Source organism: Alligator sinensis, unplaced genomic scaffold (assembly GCF_000455745.1).
Source record: "Alligator sinensis unplaced genomic scaffold, ASM45574v1 scaffold223_1, whole genome shotgun sequence".
In the NCBI taxonomy this organism is placed as follows: Eukaryota; Metazoa; Chordata; order Crocodylia; family Alligatoridae; genus Alligator; species Alligator sinensis.
Window position 1 is genome coordinate 3,143,543 of NW_005841936.1, and position 17,644 is coordinate 3,161,186.

General features: G+C 40.0%; 1 protein-coding gene across 1 annotated transcript in view; it reads left to right on the forward strand.

Moving 5' to 3' along the window:
- KIAA0825 (KIAA0825 ortholog) overlaps positions 1–17,644 on the forward strand; it is a 362,123-nt gene that overhangs the window by 81,838 nt on the left and 262,641 nt on the right. The window contains exons 8-11 of the mRNA XM_025199109.1: positions 428–693; positions 2,383–2,533; positions 6,379–6,569; positions 11,093–11,275. Coding sequence (XP_025054894.1) covers positions 428–693; positions 2,383–2,533; positions 6,379–6,569; positions 11,093–11,275 — 791 coding nt within the window. The remainder of the gene's footprint in view (positions 1–427; positions 694–2,382; positions 2,534–6,378; positions 6,570–11,092; positions 11,276–17,644) is intronic.

The following is a 17,644-nucleotide window of genomic DNA, read 5'->3' on the forward strand; positions in this document are numbered from 1 at the left end:
GTGTAGTAGTATCAGGCTACTGCACAATAGTGTCACTTAAAAGACGTTTTCTGGTGCTATTGCACAGTAACTCCAGTTACTGTACATTTATTTAGTACTTGCTTCTACAAGTACTAAATAAATGCTCAGTAACCACTTCACAGTAGCATCTCGTGTAGACATGTCCTGTGAGGTTAGGCCCCTAAATTCCTCTCAACGGGCACTGTGGAATTAAACAGCGTAAAGACTATAAAGTCAGGTTTGATGTATTCACATGATTATAAATAAAGGCTTTTCCTTGTAAGCCAGAGTGATTTTTTTTTTAATAAAACTGATACATGATATTTATGTTTTATGCCAATTTCATTATTCAAGAGCTTGACCCTATATAAATCACACAGTTCTGTCACAGAACAAATAACTTGATGCCACATTTATTTCTTCCTAGTTTTGTTCTGACATCATGGAAGAACTTGACACATTGCTTCCATTGGCTCTGGCATGCAGAGATGATTCTTTTCAGGAAATTACAGCAAACTTTGTAGAGGCCTGCTGCAAAGTAGCAACAGCTGTCCTGGCGAGGTTGGAGGAGAGAAGCAGAGAAGTTCCATCCAAGGCTCCTCTGCAAAACTTACATGCTGTACTCTCCACAGCTGTATACATCTTTCAGAATTTTATAATGTATGATAATTTAATGAGAAAGACCAGCAAAAAGTGAGTCCTTTTCAATTTAATCATTTAATTCAAATAGATATTTTGGCATTTTAATTGCATTTCAGTGATACAGAGAAGTAGCAAATATACCCAAATATTTCCCAAAAGTTAAGACCAATTTGTTTTGTTTTAAGAAAGCCCTGAATCAAAGGTGTTGATAACTTGAAATAGCTGTTATAAAAACTACTGTTTTTTTTTTCAAGATTTATATTGGTAAATCAGTGCAAATTCTTACTAACCATATGCTAATACAGTAGTTGACTCCATCATATAATAATATGAATAGAAAACTAGGATTTTTGCTTCAAATTTGTTTGCACTAATAACTTAATATTCATTATATGTTTAACACGTTTGATTATAAAATAAAAATACATGCCTGTACTCTTTCAGTACTAAGTACAGACAATCAAAAAGCCTGAAGCAGAATCGATTCAATCTTCTCAGGTTAGTCTAAACTGTGTTAGACTGAACTGATATACAAGTGAACAGATAGTCTACAGACATTTGATTTTGGAAATGTAGCCACATGCCTGCAGTGGCCCAGGCTAGAAGCCCAGGGTCAAGATGGTGGTGGTAGAGCATGCCTCCCTGCTCTGCTGGAGAAGACAGCTTGGGCCAAGGCTAGCCTGCTTATCTTGTGAGGGAGATTTTTGGGGGGAAGATGCAAATCATTCTGGCATGCTGAGGGTCTTTGAGTTAACTTGAATCTGGGACAGAAGTTCAATAAACTAATTTAACTTAAATCAGTTTAGTCTGATACTACATCTGTCCGGGCTTATCAACCAGTTTTGCCCATTTTGAAAGTGGTTTATATGCACTGAGCTTCTGTTATGTTACAGATTTGAACTGATTTCTGATCACTGACACTGGTTTATGGGCAAGTTCTGTCCCTAACAGAGAGTTTCCATTGTTGAAGAAAGGGGCATGTTATGTCAGTGAAACACTAGCTGAACTTGTTCTAAGCCAACTTTCCCTTTACATGTGCTTCCATAGGGTACATATTAGGGAGAAAAGTGGTCTATGAAGACAGAGGTTAGCGCTATGCTCCTTTTTGACAATTCTCATCTGATGTATGGTTCATCAGGATCAAACTCAGCTGCTGAATGTTGAAGCAGCTTTGGCTACCTGAGACCAGATTGTAAATCAGCGAACTATACATGGTTTCATGATCCTTTCTCTTGCATAAGATCTTTCTTGGTGCATAAGAATATTTGCATCAAAATACTGCCTGGTCATTGTTTTTACAAAACATTTTGTAGTCACTTTTATATAGGCAATTATACTTTTATTTTATTAAAATAATGTCTAGTTCTTGTTTACTCTATATACTCTATATATGAGTTACTGCTGACAAGGGCATATGGTCATCCCAGAGAAATTGAATAACAGAGAACCTTCTGACCCTTAAAGATAGGAAAGAACATTTTTACTTCTAAACTCTGTATTGGCAGTGCAGTTTGTCTAAAAATGAAGTACACATTTGTAGAACAGCAGATGTACATTTCAAAGAGATTGCAAAACAAAGTTCAGATTTTTTTTTAAAGTGAATGTAGGCTTGGACTCCAGGAATGAGAGGAAATAAATGATTGATATCTAATAATCAAAAACATTTGTAGTACTGGGGTTTGTTACCTCCTACTGCACTGGCCTTAAATCTTTGCCTCTTTGATCATTCCCTCTGAACAGACCTCTGTCTCTAGTGCCTGTCCAACAATATCAGGAATTCATCAACGTTCTCCAGTTTCAAGTTATAAACTACTGCGTCAGAGTTTGTGCGACATGCATTTTACAGGATGCCGAGAGCCACCACTGGGATGACTACAAAGCTTTTTATGAGGTGTGAGGTTAAGTTTACTATCGTTCCTTTTTACACAAATGTGTTTTACTGCTTGCCAGCTCTCTGACTAATTAGAAACATAAGGTCAGCAATTCTTGCGCACATCGCTGTTGGGATATAGTATTTTTAGAAATGTCTGTGTTGCTGTATGTACATGGCTGCTTAGGATTGATTTAAGTGATAACTTAGAAAGATTTAAGGTACTCAGTAAGATAAGATAAATGCTCCCATTCTGTTTGCTGAGTAAAATACTTTTTATCAGAATAGGTTGAAAATAACAAGTTTACTTGAAAAGAAGAAAAGGTAGCATACAGCTAACATAGGACTCAAAAAATTATAATTATTTTCTCCAGTGAAGTAAACCTGTGCTAATTGCAAGAATTTGCTTTTTTGACTTCGCTTTGAATTAAGTTTAAATAAGGTAACCAATATTATTGTCCATAGAAACCAACCCCCTATTTTTAACCTGTCATTTTGTCTGAGTTCTGGAATCCCAAATCTGCTGTTAAAATCTGTAGTCTAATGGTTCTAATACCAGAAAACTAGGGAGCAACTAAGCAAATTAATACTTAGCATACACTTGATTATTTTCCCCTTCCAATAAACTATTGATTATAAGCCACATACTGCTTGAAATTCCTTGAGCATGGTTACAAGGTGAAGTAATGCGTTTATAATTTTATTATAAATAAGAGTGGAATCTTCAGACATCATAGCCCTACTTTTTCTTATTACCATTATCGTATTTAAGAACTAGGCTTCTGAGACTGATCCTAGCATTTCTCAGACATGAATGGGGAAAAGAATGATCTCAGTATATGACACTCTCTGGCATTGTTAGGAAGAGCTAGTGTGTTACACAGTCTCTTCATTAGTATTGAGGATCTGTTGAAGTCAGTTGGTTAAACATGCCTTTCTGTGGCTGATACCTCTACAAGTTCTGTCTATCGGAGAAGACTTATAAAGGAAGCAATTCCTGGATGTTTCAGAAGTTGGTAACAAGATACAGAGCACAACACATTTTAGCCACTGATTCAGATCTGGTGTATTCTGGCTGTAATCTAAATTTACTATCATGTGGATGATGCCAGTTAACAGCAGCCCCATTTTTTTGTCTACTTCAAAAAACAAAAACAAAACATCATCATGAATGGCAAAATTTGTTAATGGTCTTGGCAAAGACAGCAGAGACCGACTAAACAGTCCTTTGGTCCTGGTCACAACTGATGCGCAGAGGAAAGGATACATAGCTTTCAAATGGTGGTTAGGAAGAATGAGCTCTTATTTTGCCTATGTCCCCAGTATGAATCCCCACCTACCATGTAGGAATAGAACTGGTAGGCTGGTGTTGTGCATGTAACAAGCAACACCCCACCAAAAAAGGGACTGTATGCAAAATAAAGCCTCTCTGCATAAGTACAGGGGCCAGAATGTGACTTGCTATGATTACATGGAGTGGTAGTTCCTATACACAGTATTTATGTATGTATATATGTAATAGTAATGCCCAAAGGCTCTGAGTTTGTATTGGTAACCCATGACTATTTATAGTCTATGAAATAAAGTGATACTACAATATGTATCTGAATCCAAGATGACTGAATTTAAGTCAACTTCCCAATAATTAGCTTCTATACATGGACATTTATAAATCTATTATTGGAGGGTTGTCTTACCCCCACACCGTAGCAGAGAAAACAGTAGCAGGGGGGAAGGTGATGCAGGAGATGGTGGGGGCTTATTTTCTGCATTATAGAAATAAAAATTGTTCCATTTTCAAATGTTTTTGCTTTTAGTTACCTAACTATATTATCTCATGTCACATTCTCCCTAGACCACTTCCATGATACAGCAGTTGGAAGTTGGATTCAGAAAATCACAGATAGTTCCATAATAATTGGAGGGTAGGGGGTTGAAAGTGGGTTATGTGGACTGAACTTCTTATGTTGCAGATTTGAACTGGTTTCTAATCACTTATACTGATTAACATGTATAATTTCTGTCCCTAGCCTAAAGGTTCAGCAATGATTTTACAAGATACAGAGCAATATGTGTTTCTGTATCAGTATGTGTTTGACATACAAATTTAGTCCTTGCTCCATTATTTCCATAAAGCATGTTAGAGTCTATACTGTCAGGGATCTGAATCTACCAATGTTAGTATCTCACTGATAGAGTATATTGAACACCCACTGTGCGCTAAGTCAGATCTCCAGTTTACATTAGAGAATCAAGTTTTTAGTGTAGCAGACATCTGCTACAGTTTTAGGAACTTATGTTTTCTAATAGTCAAAGAATAAAGAATTGTCTGTTCAAAGATAATATTAAGTGGCTTAAGTTATAAAGCCCAGCTGCTTGTTTCTTGATATATAAGCTAAATAAGAGCTCACATCTGTTTATATTATAGACAGTCTGCAAAAATAGCAGATGTTTACCAGTAGAATAGTTTAGAAATAGCAATAAACAGGGAAACAGAGGGAGTGAAAGACTTGCTTACCCTAAAATAACAAATAGTACAGTGATCAAGGCACTTTCTTGGGATATAGGAAATCAAAGTTTGAGTCTGTCCTCTGTATGGTTCAGCCTATGTTTGAGTCTTGGTCTTCCTGGGTGCCTGTAGATGCGTGGGGATGCTGCTGCGACATGCTGTAATTACCCTCAGAGAATGCTTATTAACATGCTCCAGCAGCCTCTGCATCTTGTGTATTCAACTTCAAAATGGTGGTGGGGGTACTTTAAAGCTCATTGAACAAGCTTTACTTAAAGTGCCCTGGCACCATTTTGAAGTTTGCAACACTGAATACACAAGACACTGTGAGCACTTTAATTAGAGGGGTTCTTGGAGACATTCTAATTAAAGAGTCACCTCCCCCCCCCACCTCTGAAGTACATGTGAAAACACCCCCATTTCCCAGATATGTGCTATGACTCATAGGTTGTTTGACTACTCTGTGTTGGTCATTTTTCAGTATCCTGTTGGAGCTGGTCTACACTGTGTAAATAACTCATTAAATATTCCTTGGACGAGAGAGAGAGTGGGAGGGGAGGGTGGGGGAGGGGGAGAGGGTTGTATAGCTCAGTGGCTATGGCAGTCCCCTAGAATGTAGTAGGAAAAATGGTAGAGCAGTTCATGAGCTTTCATTTCTCACATTCCAAGTGAGTGTCAACCATCGAAATCTTGGCTATTTTGAGTGGTGTGCTTACTTTCTGTAAGCAGAAAATTGACCCTGGGCATGAGAAGCTTTTCCTGCCAAAAGGTTTTTTTGAAAGCTTTTCTTTTAGTGAATTAGCATTATCAGGTGAAAAAGTCATGTTATGGATAAATTCTGACCAACTCCATTTAGAAGTTGTTATGAGTTATAGCTGTTTTTTTCCTTTTTTTTCCATTGCAATTATGCACAAGTAAAAGTTTATAAAAAGTTGTTAGTGATGATTATGAATCCAGGGAAATATACATGCTTAAGTAATGTAAAGGATTTGGTTTCTGTTTAAGAAGAGGCAGTCAGTATATCAAACTAATCCAGTTAAGTGATTGCAAAATATTGCATGTAGTTCTAAAGTAGAATTAAAACAATAGGTTGAGAGTAGGTTAATTAAGGATATGTTAGGTGAGATGCTTGTGGTTTGTCTGTGTGGTAGAAAACTGGTTTCCTAACTTTAGTAGAACATGTGCTTTTTTGTCAATAAAGATGTTTTACATCTTGTCAAGAATCTTTTTTTTTGGTCATCCAGTGTTTAAAACTCCTCAGCTATTTCCTCTCAGCCTGAACTAATTAGAATCACAGGAACCAAACTGACATTTTGGAAGATGTGTTTCTGTTGTTTAATATGTGTGGTTTTGCCAGGGGGAAAGATGTTCATTCTCTGTCCAGATGTGGCATTATTTTTGCTGTGCTCTTCATCATGATCTGTGGACTATTCAACCCCCCAAGTTAGCCCAGGAGATACTGACAGAAGTGCTGGAAAAATCTTTGGCTGTGCTGTCCTGTAGATATTCTCAGGCCCAACCCACTTACAAGAGAACTCCACAGATAAGGTAATGCAAGTATAATTAAAATTATATGGATAACGTGTATATTTTCATTTTATACTATTTGCTGTAACTCATCTGACTGAAATTATGTGTCTGCAAATTACATAAATAGAGTTATAAATTGATACATTTCTATGTGGACCATTTCAATTAACTGCACCTCACATATTTAAGTGTATACATGGTTCCATATCTCATGTGTTATTACTACTATGTTCATATAATTCTGTCTTTTGTAAATTTTAAGGGTTTGGCTAAAGGTTTTGATACTTGATATAGAGAAGGCTAAGCAGTGACTATACAGGCCAGAGGAAATGCAGGTAGTGATCACAGCATTTGTGCATACATGAGGAAAGGGATAAGCGATTGCTCCATGCTTTTCTGAGGGTGTGTCAACGCGAGATGCTTTACTGCATAGTAGACTAATCTACTGTACTGTAAAGCATCACTGTGTAACCATGTGCAGGAGCTACTGTGCAGTAGACTAGCCTGCTGTGTGGCTTTCTACAACCTATAAATACAGGTAGTAGATTTATTGTGCTGCAGCTACTGCACAGTAGCGCATGATTATACACCTAACCAGGAACAATTTGCTCCTGGACAGCAGTGGGCGGGAGAACAATCCCCTCCCCTGGGAGCTACCTACTTCTGGGGCCAGCTCTGATTGTGGACTCTGGGTGGGGACAATGCCCCCTTGCCCCTGCAGCAGACATCTCCCTGTCTCAGCTCTATGATCAGAGCTGCCTGCTGCTGAGGTAGGGGGACATTGTCTCTACCTGGGCTCCAATCTTGGAGCCTGCCCCAGCAGCAGGCAGCTACCCGGGGCAGGGCGCAATGTCCCACTCCCTGTTCTGATCTCGGAGCCCAGCCAGGGGCCAGGAGCTGCCTGCTGCAGGGGCAGTGGACATTGTCCCAGCCTGGCTCCATGATCAGAGCAGGGGTTTGGGCAGCAGGCAGCTGACTGGAGCAGGGGTGCAGGGGGGTAAGCAACTGCCCCAGAGGTGAGACAGCTGCTCCCAACCCCTGAAGCCCAGGGCTGATACTGGTGCCCCCTGCCAGCCCTGGGCTGGCACCCAGGGAAGCCTAGAGCTCCCCCTGGCTGCCATATAGTAACAGAGCAGGGCAGGAGTATCTGCTTCTTTTGGAAGCAAATTTTCTCCCGACGGGCACATGTGTAGACATGTGCTCAAGGAAAGGTTACTGTGCAGTAAACTTTTTGAGCATTAATTGCATGTGTAGACATGCCCTGACATACTTTAGCATATCTGCTAGGATGCACAGCTTTTCCAATTGAGGAGCTCCTGAATTATCTTAAAAGGTAATCAGGACTCGTAGTCGAGATGATATCTTTTATTAGACCAACAAAATTTTTGCAAAAAAAATTTATTTAATTGCAAGCTTTCTGCCACAAACCCCAGGCAATGGAGAAAAGATTGTAAAAGTTCTCCTGGGTAGAAATGAAAGTTCATATTTCATAGGATTTCACAGAGGAGTCAATAGATGGAATACTCCTCTGGATAGTCAGTTCATAGCTGGTATGAAGTCTCTCACTTCCTGTGAGGATGTGTGATGATGCAAATTACCTTGAAACAAAGGCAGGAGCAGGATCTCAGGTTTTGCGTGGTCACAGTTGCTTCCTGCTTGGAAAAATATGAAGATTTCATGTTTCAAAAATTATGAACTTTGTAATGGTTGGTCCAGGAGTGCATGTTTTCTTTTTCCCCATCCTAATTATGACCCTGCAATTGAAGACAGATCTACCCTTTGAGATCCCTAAGATTTGCCAGTGAAGGGGCTCTGCTTAGGAGGTGAAAAGGACGGGAACTTTGGGCTGCAAATATGTTTTAACATTCCAACTCATTCCTTTTATTTACCTTCCTGTTTATTTGGAGAAATCTGTGTTTGTGTTTTGGTTTTTTTGTTCCTTTTTTTGGTTGTTTTTTCACTCTGCCCTATATTGAAATGTATTCTGGAAGAGAGAGTCTGTTGTGACCTTAAGATTTTGAGTTACCCTGAGAGTCTGTCATTTTCATGGAAACTAAACCCACCAAATAAAATATATTTGTGCAACTCCTAATGATAGTTTTAAATGCAGAATTGACACTGAAACTGAGATTTAAAATTTGGTTTTGATTCTGTAGTGTAAGAGTGCTGTTGTAGCTGTGAGAATCCAGAAATTATGAGAGAGGCCAGAATTTCTTAGGATGGTATCTTTTATTGGGCCAACTATGTTTTTATTCTGGGCATTCTGAAAATGCCTGTCATTCAAAAAACTGCACCAAAGCCTTTATTGGTTTAGATAGGCATCCCCATTACTGTATAGACATGTAATTTGAGAGATTTGGCAATAGTAAACCCAGTATCTATGAAAGGGGTAGTACTAGATGACTCTCAATTCTGTAATTCTAAACAATAATGAAAGAAGGCTTAAAACATGCCAGAAAATTTCAGAGCTATTGTCAGCCACATATTAGTTATGATAAAATTGAAGTACAAAATGATTAGGAAAATTGTCCAAAGTCACTCACCAGGAATAAAACTCTGGTTTTCCATTCTCTGCTTTAATCCTGAACTAAATGTTCTGGAATAAGGCCACTTTAAGTATACTTGGGATATATATTAGGTGATATTTTGGATGTTCATGTATTATACAGAATGTTGTAAGATTAGACTCAGACTGTTGTAGTTGCTCTATGGCCTAACATTAAGAACCTCCTTCCCTAATAGTTTTCTTGAAAAATCTGAGTTTGTCAAATATCTAAGTACTGGTAGAGTATTTTCAATTCAGCATGAACCTGGTTTAAATTATTGGACCACAGGGAATATTGGATGCCTCCCTTTTCACATATGATGATCCAACCCATTTATTATTCTTAGTTTTGCCTGTACATGAACGATCCAGTAATAATTCAAAAAATAAAAAGAACATATTGGAGTGAATATCTAGATAGTGTGTGTGTGTGTATATATATATATATAGTGTATATTTATATATAGTAAATAGATAAGTTTCTCATTCTATAGTTGTATTGGGGGTTCTAATGACAGACTTATGAAGCAAACTGGAGGTTCTTTGTGGACTTTGGGTCAGATTTTCATAAGGTAGTTAGGTACTTAAAGAAACAAATAGGTGCCCATTAGATTTTAGATTCTTTTGAGAACCCTGCTGTCATGCCCATGTCAAAAGAGACATGCTAATGTGAAGCAAACTACAAAGGAGGGAAGATAGTTGGATATTACCTTGGAATTGTGGAAGATGCTGGAGAATAACAGAATCTAAGATGAGGAATCATATAGGTAGCTCCACCTTGATGGGTCACTTAGGAAGGAAAAATCATTTCCCTACTTGCTTTAACAGAAATTCAGGATAACTCAAAATCTTATTGTCACAACAGATCCTCTCTTTCAGTATATATTTCAATTTAGGATTTCAAATAATTTCCTATTCTGTATCAGGACAAACTCAAAACTTCTTAAAGTTCTTCATGAAAAATAAGTTGGACCAATAACTCATTAGTTGGGGCACTCACCTTGCATGTGGGAAAACCAATTTCAGGTTCCTGTTGTGTTTGATCCAGTGCTTGATCTCTGTAGAACCAATGTTGTCTATTCTGAGATGGAGTATCAGTTTCTTCCACCTCAGGTAAATATTTACAAACATATTGAGGCAGAAAGAGAGAGCCTTTTTTTACCTTTTAAAAACTTTATTATACAAATATTAAAAATAAATTGTGAAAGTTCAAAGGCACATGGCCCTCCTAGCAGCAGTGTTTGAAACACTGGTTAGCAACAAAAAAAGAAAATCACCTTGTCCCCGGAGATTGAAACCCCTCTCCTCCATGCCCCTCAGGGATTACACATGTAGGATCATTTGTCCATCCTCCACCTTGCAGGGGGCCCTCTCAGTGGCCCAGTATCTATATTTTGTCCAAACTGGTCCACATTTTGTTGCAAGGTGAAGTGTCCATATTCAAATGTGTCATGTGCCCAAACCAGAAAGCAAAAGAGTTGTAAGACATCATTAGAGCTGGCCGCTGTAGCTTTTCAAAGTCACCATCCCAGCCTGGCCTGGCAGGAAATTGGCCAGGCAGCTCATGCTCCCTTTGGCTGCTCAGTATGGGATAGAGAGTATGTACACTGCCTCAGAGAAGTCTAAATCCAGCATGCCAAAGAGAGTACTGAGAGCAGCAAAGAGCAGTTGCAGGCACCAGGAAGACATGGAAGGTTTCCTCCATGTCCTCCTTGCAGAAAGGGCAGGCCACTGATGTGCTGGGTCTAAATGTTGAACAACAGTGCCTGTGTCCAGGACTCTAAGTAGAAGCTGCCACTGGAGCTCTCCAGAGAGGGAGAGAGAGAGATTCTTATTATTTGGGTACTGGGCTGAGATGGCCAAGAATCAGGTTCAAGACCATGGTGTGAACTGAGTATTTTTTATGTTGTCAAGAGATTTTTGATTTAGCTGACATTTTACCATCAGATTGCTTCCATGGATGACATTGTGCTTTCTCTCTTTTTGTCCCCTACAGATTCGATATTGCAGCAATTTTAATGTCCACTGAAAATATACTGTGGTCAGTTTGCAGCTCGGTGAGGGAATTCCTGAATCCACATAAAGACAGAGACCCTAAAATCTATAAAATACACAATCAGTGCAACAATCTGCTCGCTGTACTGGCCATTTTGACTGCACCTTTGAAGAATCTATATGAGTAAGTATGAGAGTAATGTTTAGCACAAAGTAAAATTGACCATATGTCTTCATTAGACTTACAAGCAGAAGGTGGAGGATCTATGACATATTTTTGTATTGAACTATAAATATAGCCTATAAAGAAGACACAACTTGATATATCTTGACAGCTTCTGATCTACACATTTGATTTTTATTTCCCAGTTAGTATTATGAGTTAATCTTCTTAGGCTTTATCCAAAGACCATTTAAGCTAGTGGTATCTTTTCTAGCACCTTCAGTGAACTTTGGATAAGGGATATCATACTTGCTAGGCCTATGCGAAACAGAAAGTATTCGCTTTGGATTTGGCGATTCGGAGGAACAGTGATTTGATTCAGTGATTCAAATCACTATCTCTATTCAATTCATCCGAATCCATATCTGAAGATATTCAGTGTCAAATCATATTCAGCCATAGACTATACAGGCAGGCAGTGCTGGCAGGAGCAGCTGGGGAGCAGCTGGATGAGCCCCTACTTGAGCCTGCAGCCCCAGGAGAAGCCACGGCTTGTCTGGCTGCTTCCCTGACTGCCTGGGCAAGGCAGGCAGTGCTGGCAGCCCCAGGAGAAGCCACGGGGCCTGAGGGGAATGATCGGGGAGCTGGGGGATCAAACTGGGAACTGGGGAATCAAACCGGGAATCTGGGGGAAACCCCTGTTCATTTCCCCAGCCCCTGAGCTCCTGGTCATTTCACCCAGCCCCTGCAGCTTCTCCCAGGGCTGCCAGCACTGCCTGTTTTGCCCTGGAGGGGGAGCAGCCAGAAGAGCCATGGCTTGAGCCAGCAGCCCCGGTAGAAGCTGCAGGGGCTGGGGGGAATGAACAGGGAGCTGGGGGAATGATTGGGGGCTGAGGCAATGAACAGGGGCTTTCCCCCAGCTCTCAGTTCAATTCCCCAGTTCCTGGTTTAGTCCCCCAGCTCCCCAAGCATTCCCCCTAGCTCCAAATCATTCCCCCAGCTCCCCAATCATTCCCCTTAGCTCCTGCAGCTTCTCCCAGGGCTGCCAGCACTGCTTGCCTTGTCCCAGTTAGGGGCGGGGGCAGCTGGGGGAGCAGTTGGATGAGCTGTGGTTTCTCCCAGGTCTGCTGGGACTCAAGCTGGGGCTCATCCGGATGCTCCCCCAGCTGCTCATTGCCTAGTGCCTGCCTGTACAGTCTATAGCCGAATCTCTCTGAATTGATTTGGAGGCTTCCAATTCAATTCAGAGAGATTATTGGGTCTCCCAATTCAATTTGGATTTGGAGATCGTTAATAGAAGCTAAAAAGGCCCATTATGATTATCTAGTCTGAGCTCCAGTATAATATAGGCCATAGAATTTTACCTAGTAATTAGGACAGCAAGCAATTCATTTCTGCTTCATCTAGGATACATTTTTAGAAATCGTTACCTTCTTGACTTAAAACATAGTGATTTATTTATTGTATTCTTAGAAACATTTTTCCAGCTATAACCTTCCATGATTGTTACATTTGTACTTTTTTAGCAGCCTGTATTAGTCTAATTTCAGTTTCTAGACTTTGAGCCTTGTCAATACTTTGTCTGCTAGATAAGTTACTGATCCCATGAATATGGGAGTATCTTACCCCATACTTACATAAGAACATAAGTAATGTCATACTGAGCCAAAATGGTGGCCCAACTAGTTCAGTATCCTACTTCTGACAGACAGTGGCAGAACTGGATGCTATGGAGGGTGCACATAGGGCATATCTAGAGTGATCTATCATTATCCTCCCTGAAATCTGCCATCACTGATATAGAGATGTCAGAAGATACATCTCTGACTATCCTGTTAATAGCTATTGATAGATTTACCACCTATTAACTCATCTTGTCTTGTTTTGAACCTGGCTATGCTATCTGCCTCTACAACTTCCTGTGGTGATTAGTTCCCTACTTCTGGGATTTTTTAAAATAATGTAATGAAATGATTTGTTGCTTACTAGACTGGTAGGAAAATTGTTTATTTCAATGAATCTTAAATACACTCTAAAGATTAAGTTACAGACATTACATAGGAGTTATGCCATTGCCTTCAGTAGAGGTAGGATTTCATCCTGAATTTTTTGTTCAAAAATCAAACATCAAAAAGAAACTAGTTTGGATTTTATTACATCATGAGAAAACTGGAGGGACATTTAAACCATTTTGTGCCATTTTTCTAATCACTGTTTTTACAGATTTGCCTTGTCTCTTGAATAACAAGAAGTGATCTAATAACATGAAAATTAAGTGAACTCTAAAGGCATGTCCAGATGAGCGCACGTGTGTGTTTCCCCAGGAAATGCCCCTGCATGTATACTCTAGTGCATAGCAAATAGCCCTGGGTTGGGTAGGGGAGGCTGGGGCCAGCACCTGGGTTGGCTCCAGCAGCTTACCTGGGACCCGAGGGCCTCCTGAGGCTCCAGCAGTGGTGATCTGGGCATGCGGAGCCAGGCTGGCAGCCAGAGCATGGTGCTGGCCAGCCAGGCTCTGGTTTCAAGCAGTGCACGTGGTAGCAGTGTGTGCCACCCCACTTTTTTTCTGGCATAGGTTTTTTTGACACCGGGATCTCCTGCAAGTGAGTGCCTGCATATGTGCCCTTGTGGGTACGTGCCCTAAGAGTATGAATATTTGGCACAACAAATGTCACATTCAACCACGCTGTGCTTGGTGTATAGGCTCTAATGTGTGCTACTACTTGTACTCAAAGAATGACATTATCCACCTCAGCCCAGTGTTGCCATGTGCTTTATAAGCATACTGCCTAATAGAAAAGGGCAATTAAGGGTGGACCGAATAAGTTTACACTTTGAATTTTGGGCACAATATTATCAAATACTTTTAAAGACAAGAGATGTATAAATCTCAGTATTTTAAATTGATTTAGTTGAAACTCACTTTGCTTGGGGTCCAGTGGGCAATTTAATCTGACAATAAGGTTCTTTGAGAATCATAGACAAAGCTGACAGATTTCATGGATTGTTCATGCTAAAAATATCAAATATCATGGTGTATCACTGATTTCCAGAAAAATATTGAAGCTAAAAATAATATATTTAACAAATAATTTTCAAAGGTAATACATATTTTGTGAAGGCTAAAGATGGTTATTCACCATAATTAATTTCTCAACCATGTCTTCCAGTATTTTTATTCTTAAATCTAACTCTCAAATTACAAGTTTTTGTATATTTTATATTGCATTTCAGTACACTCTCAGTAACTGAACCCACTAATTACAGACCAGATTACATAAGAAGTTAATGTGCTTAGTTTGTTTATTAAGTTTCCTGAGTGTATCAGTTGCTGAGATGCATATTTTGGTATACAAAAGCATGGTTTATCATTAACAATGTGGGAATGACAAATGTTGGACCTAGTGCCAGAATGTTTGTGCCAGGATAAATTCCAAAAAACAGAAGCATTTTCTCTTGGCAATTTGATAGATCTCAAAACATAGAATCCTGTCCTGAATAATAAAGCATTATTAAATTCTCCTTTCTTCTCTCTGCAGCTGATAACTATAGAAAAATATCTAATGTTATAAAAAAAAAATCAATCATGTTAAAATTTAATGGGGCCATGAAAAAAAGTTCATTAGATACAAAAAATTGAATGTTTGATGAAGCATAAAAATGCTTTAATAAAATTATTTAAAAAGATCACATAACAAAAGCTCTGTAAATGTTACACCAAATCCTTTATTTGTATATATCTTGCTGAACCTAAGCCCATATTGTATCCTTACTTAATGGGACTTCCTGCTTTTAGTTTATGGGCTGAGATCAACAAAATATTTTGCACTACAACCAGGGATGCTGTGCCTTTTTCTGCGTCATTATAGCTAATAAATACAAGAAGACACGTCTATCTTTATATGTAAGATGTGAACAAATACTTTTTATTGATAGCAAATAAATTAATAAATATGGCATGTTTTCTGCATTAAATTAATAGATCAGTACATTCCATGAGCTTTATTTACTCTATATGAAACACATGAATAATCTGGTTGCCCAATATTTCTCCTTATAAGACCCTACTTTCACTTGATTATAATTGCCTCAAACTGTTAATTTCTTGAGCTGAAATTTTCTGTGTAGGGTGTAGAGTGTCCGCCACTGGATGGATGGATGGATGGATGGATTCATTCATTCATTTAATTAAAAAACAGTTCAGCTATTTCTAGGAACAAACATGGTTGGACACATGCATTGGATTGTTCATATTAAGAACATCTTTGGGCCTTTGACATGCATAGGGCCGACACTTCAGAGCAGGAAGGTGGCTATTGTGTCAGGGATATATTTTTTCCCATTCCCATGACAAGCTATCTTTGCCAAAAGTATGAGTAAGGGTTTACCCAGGGAGGTGGCCAACTGATTTCATGGAGAGATTGTGGAGCCAGCCACCATTTTCATGGACTGATTGAGGGCTCTGCCCCCCCACCCTCCCCAGCCAATCAGCAGTGACGGACAGGGGCAGCAGCCATTTGGGTTCCCCTTTGTGCTGGTAGTTCCCTCTGCCTCCTTTCCCCTATGGTGGTCTGCACGGCTGGGCTGCAGCACTTTGAGGACTGCTGGCTCCCTCTGGGAGCCAGCATTTTATTTTCAGTAAGTTTTCTTTTTTTTCGTGTATTTTGCAGACATTTCTTGCTTTCATGATTTCCATGAAATCACAATTTCAGTAGATCCCTGCATATGTAAAAAATATCACGTTGCATGTATTCAGACAGTTGTTGAGACTTATGTGTAGGAATGGTAATGATCAATTAAACATAGGCTGGAGGAGTTGGAACAGAAAGTGTCAGTGTTGTGGATATGGACGGAAGAGCATGCTTCCCTTTAGAATCTGGACTGAAACCTAAGATTCCCAAGTCTGACCATTCTTCTGCTGTTAGCAAGTATTTTTGAAACCTACTGGCAGTGTATGTTTTTATCACCCTCTAGTTACAGTCTTTATGGAGAATGACAGCCTAATATTGCTGTTAGTTACTTAGCTCAAGAAGAAAAGGTCTGTGCAGTGGATTTAAAGATTGCACCCTGTTAATGATTATGTGAATTCCAGTATGATGCCACATATTTCTGTATTTTCTATTTCCTAGTTTCTTTTAAAAAGCAAATTTTAGATGCACATGTACAGACAGGTACAAATACCTGTGTTAGAAGAACACTCTGAAACTGTGAAGCCAAGCATTCAAAAATAGAAAAGTGGCAGAATTAAAGATGCCTAAGCAACCTTAATTAGCCCCCTTGTTTGTATATGGTACAGTATTTACTTACATGGTGATCTTTACTTACATGTGATCATCACATGCTGGATTTCATTATCCAACGCAGGGCGTTTAGGGCTCACACCAAGGCTAAAGCCCTTGACTTCAAAAGGGCCAACTTCAATGAGCTTAGGAGACTAGTGGGGGAGGCACAAAGGGCACAGAATGTAGAGGAGATGGGAGTCCACAAGGAGGAGCTATCACCAAGGAGGAGTATTCCTCCTCAGCCCAGGAGTGTAGGAGGGCTATTAGGAAGGCCAAGGCAGAGATGGAACTCAGGCTAGCATCCAGGATTAAGGACAACAAAAAGTCCTTTTTCAAGTACATTGGGAGCAAGAAGAGGGCAGCAGGCAATGTAGGGCCCCTGCAAGACACAAACGGTAATCTGGTGGCCACGCCAGACAAGAAAGCTGATATTTTTAATAGTTTCTTTGCCTCTGTTTTCCTGACCAGGGACCAGGATATCCCACCTACCAGAGGTAGGGACAATCTTGGGGATAGCTCTATCAAGCCTTCAGTCAGCACAGGTGTAGTTAGGGATCTTCTGGAAGGGTTAGACATTTTTAAATCTGTAGGTCCAGATGCCCTCCACCCAAGGGTGTTGAGGGAGCTGGCAGGGGTCATCGCGGAGCCCTTGGCCCGGCTGTATGAGCATTCATGGTCATCTGGCCAGGTGCCGGGGGATTGGAAACTGGCTAATGTGGTCCCTATTTTCAAGAAGGGGAGGAAGGAGGACCCAAGTAATTATAGACCTGTAAGCCCCACCTTGGTGCTTGGGAAGTTCTTGGAGAGAATCATCAAGGAGCACATCTGTGGGGGGCCTGCAGGGGAGATCATGCTCAGGGGCAATCAGCATGAGTTCATCAGAGGCAGGTCCTGCCAGACAAACCTGATTGTCCTTTATGACCAAGGTTCTAAATCTTTGGATGATGGTGTCGCTGTGGATGTAGTCTTTCTAGACTTTAGGAAGGCCTTTGACACTGTCTCTCACTCCATCCTCATCAATAATTTAAGCGACTGCGGCATTGATGCCTGCACAGTTGGATGGGTAAAAAAATTGGCTGATGGGGCGCACCCAGAGAGTAGTGGTGGA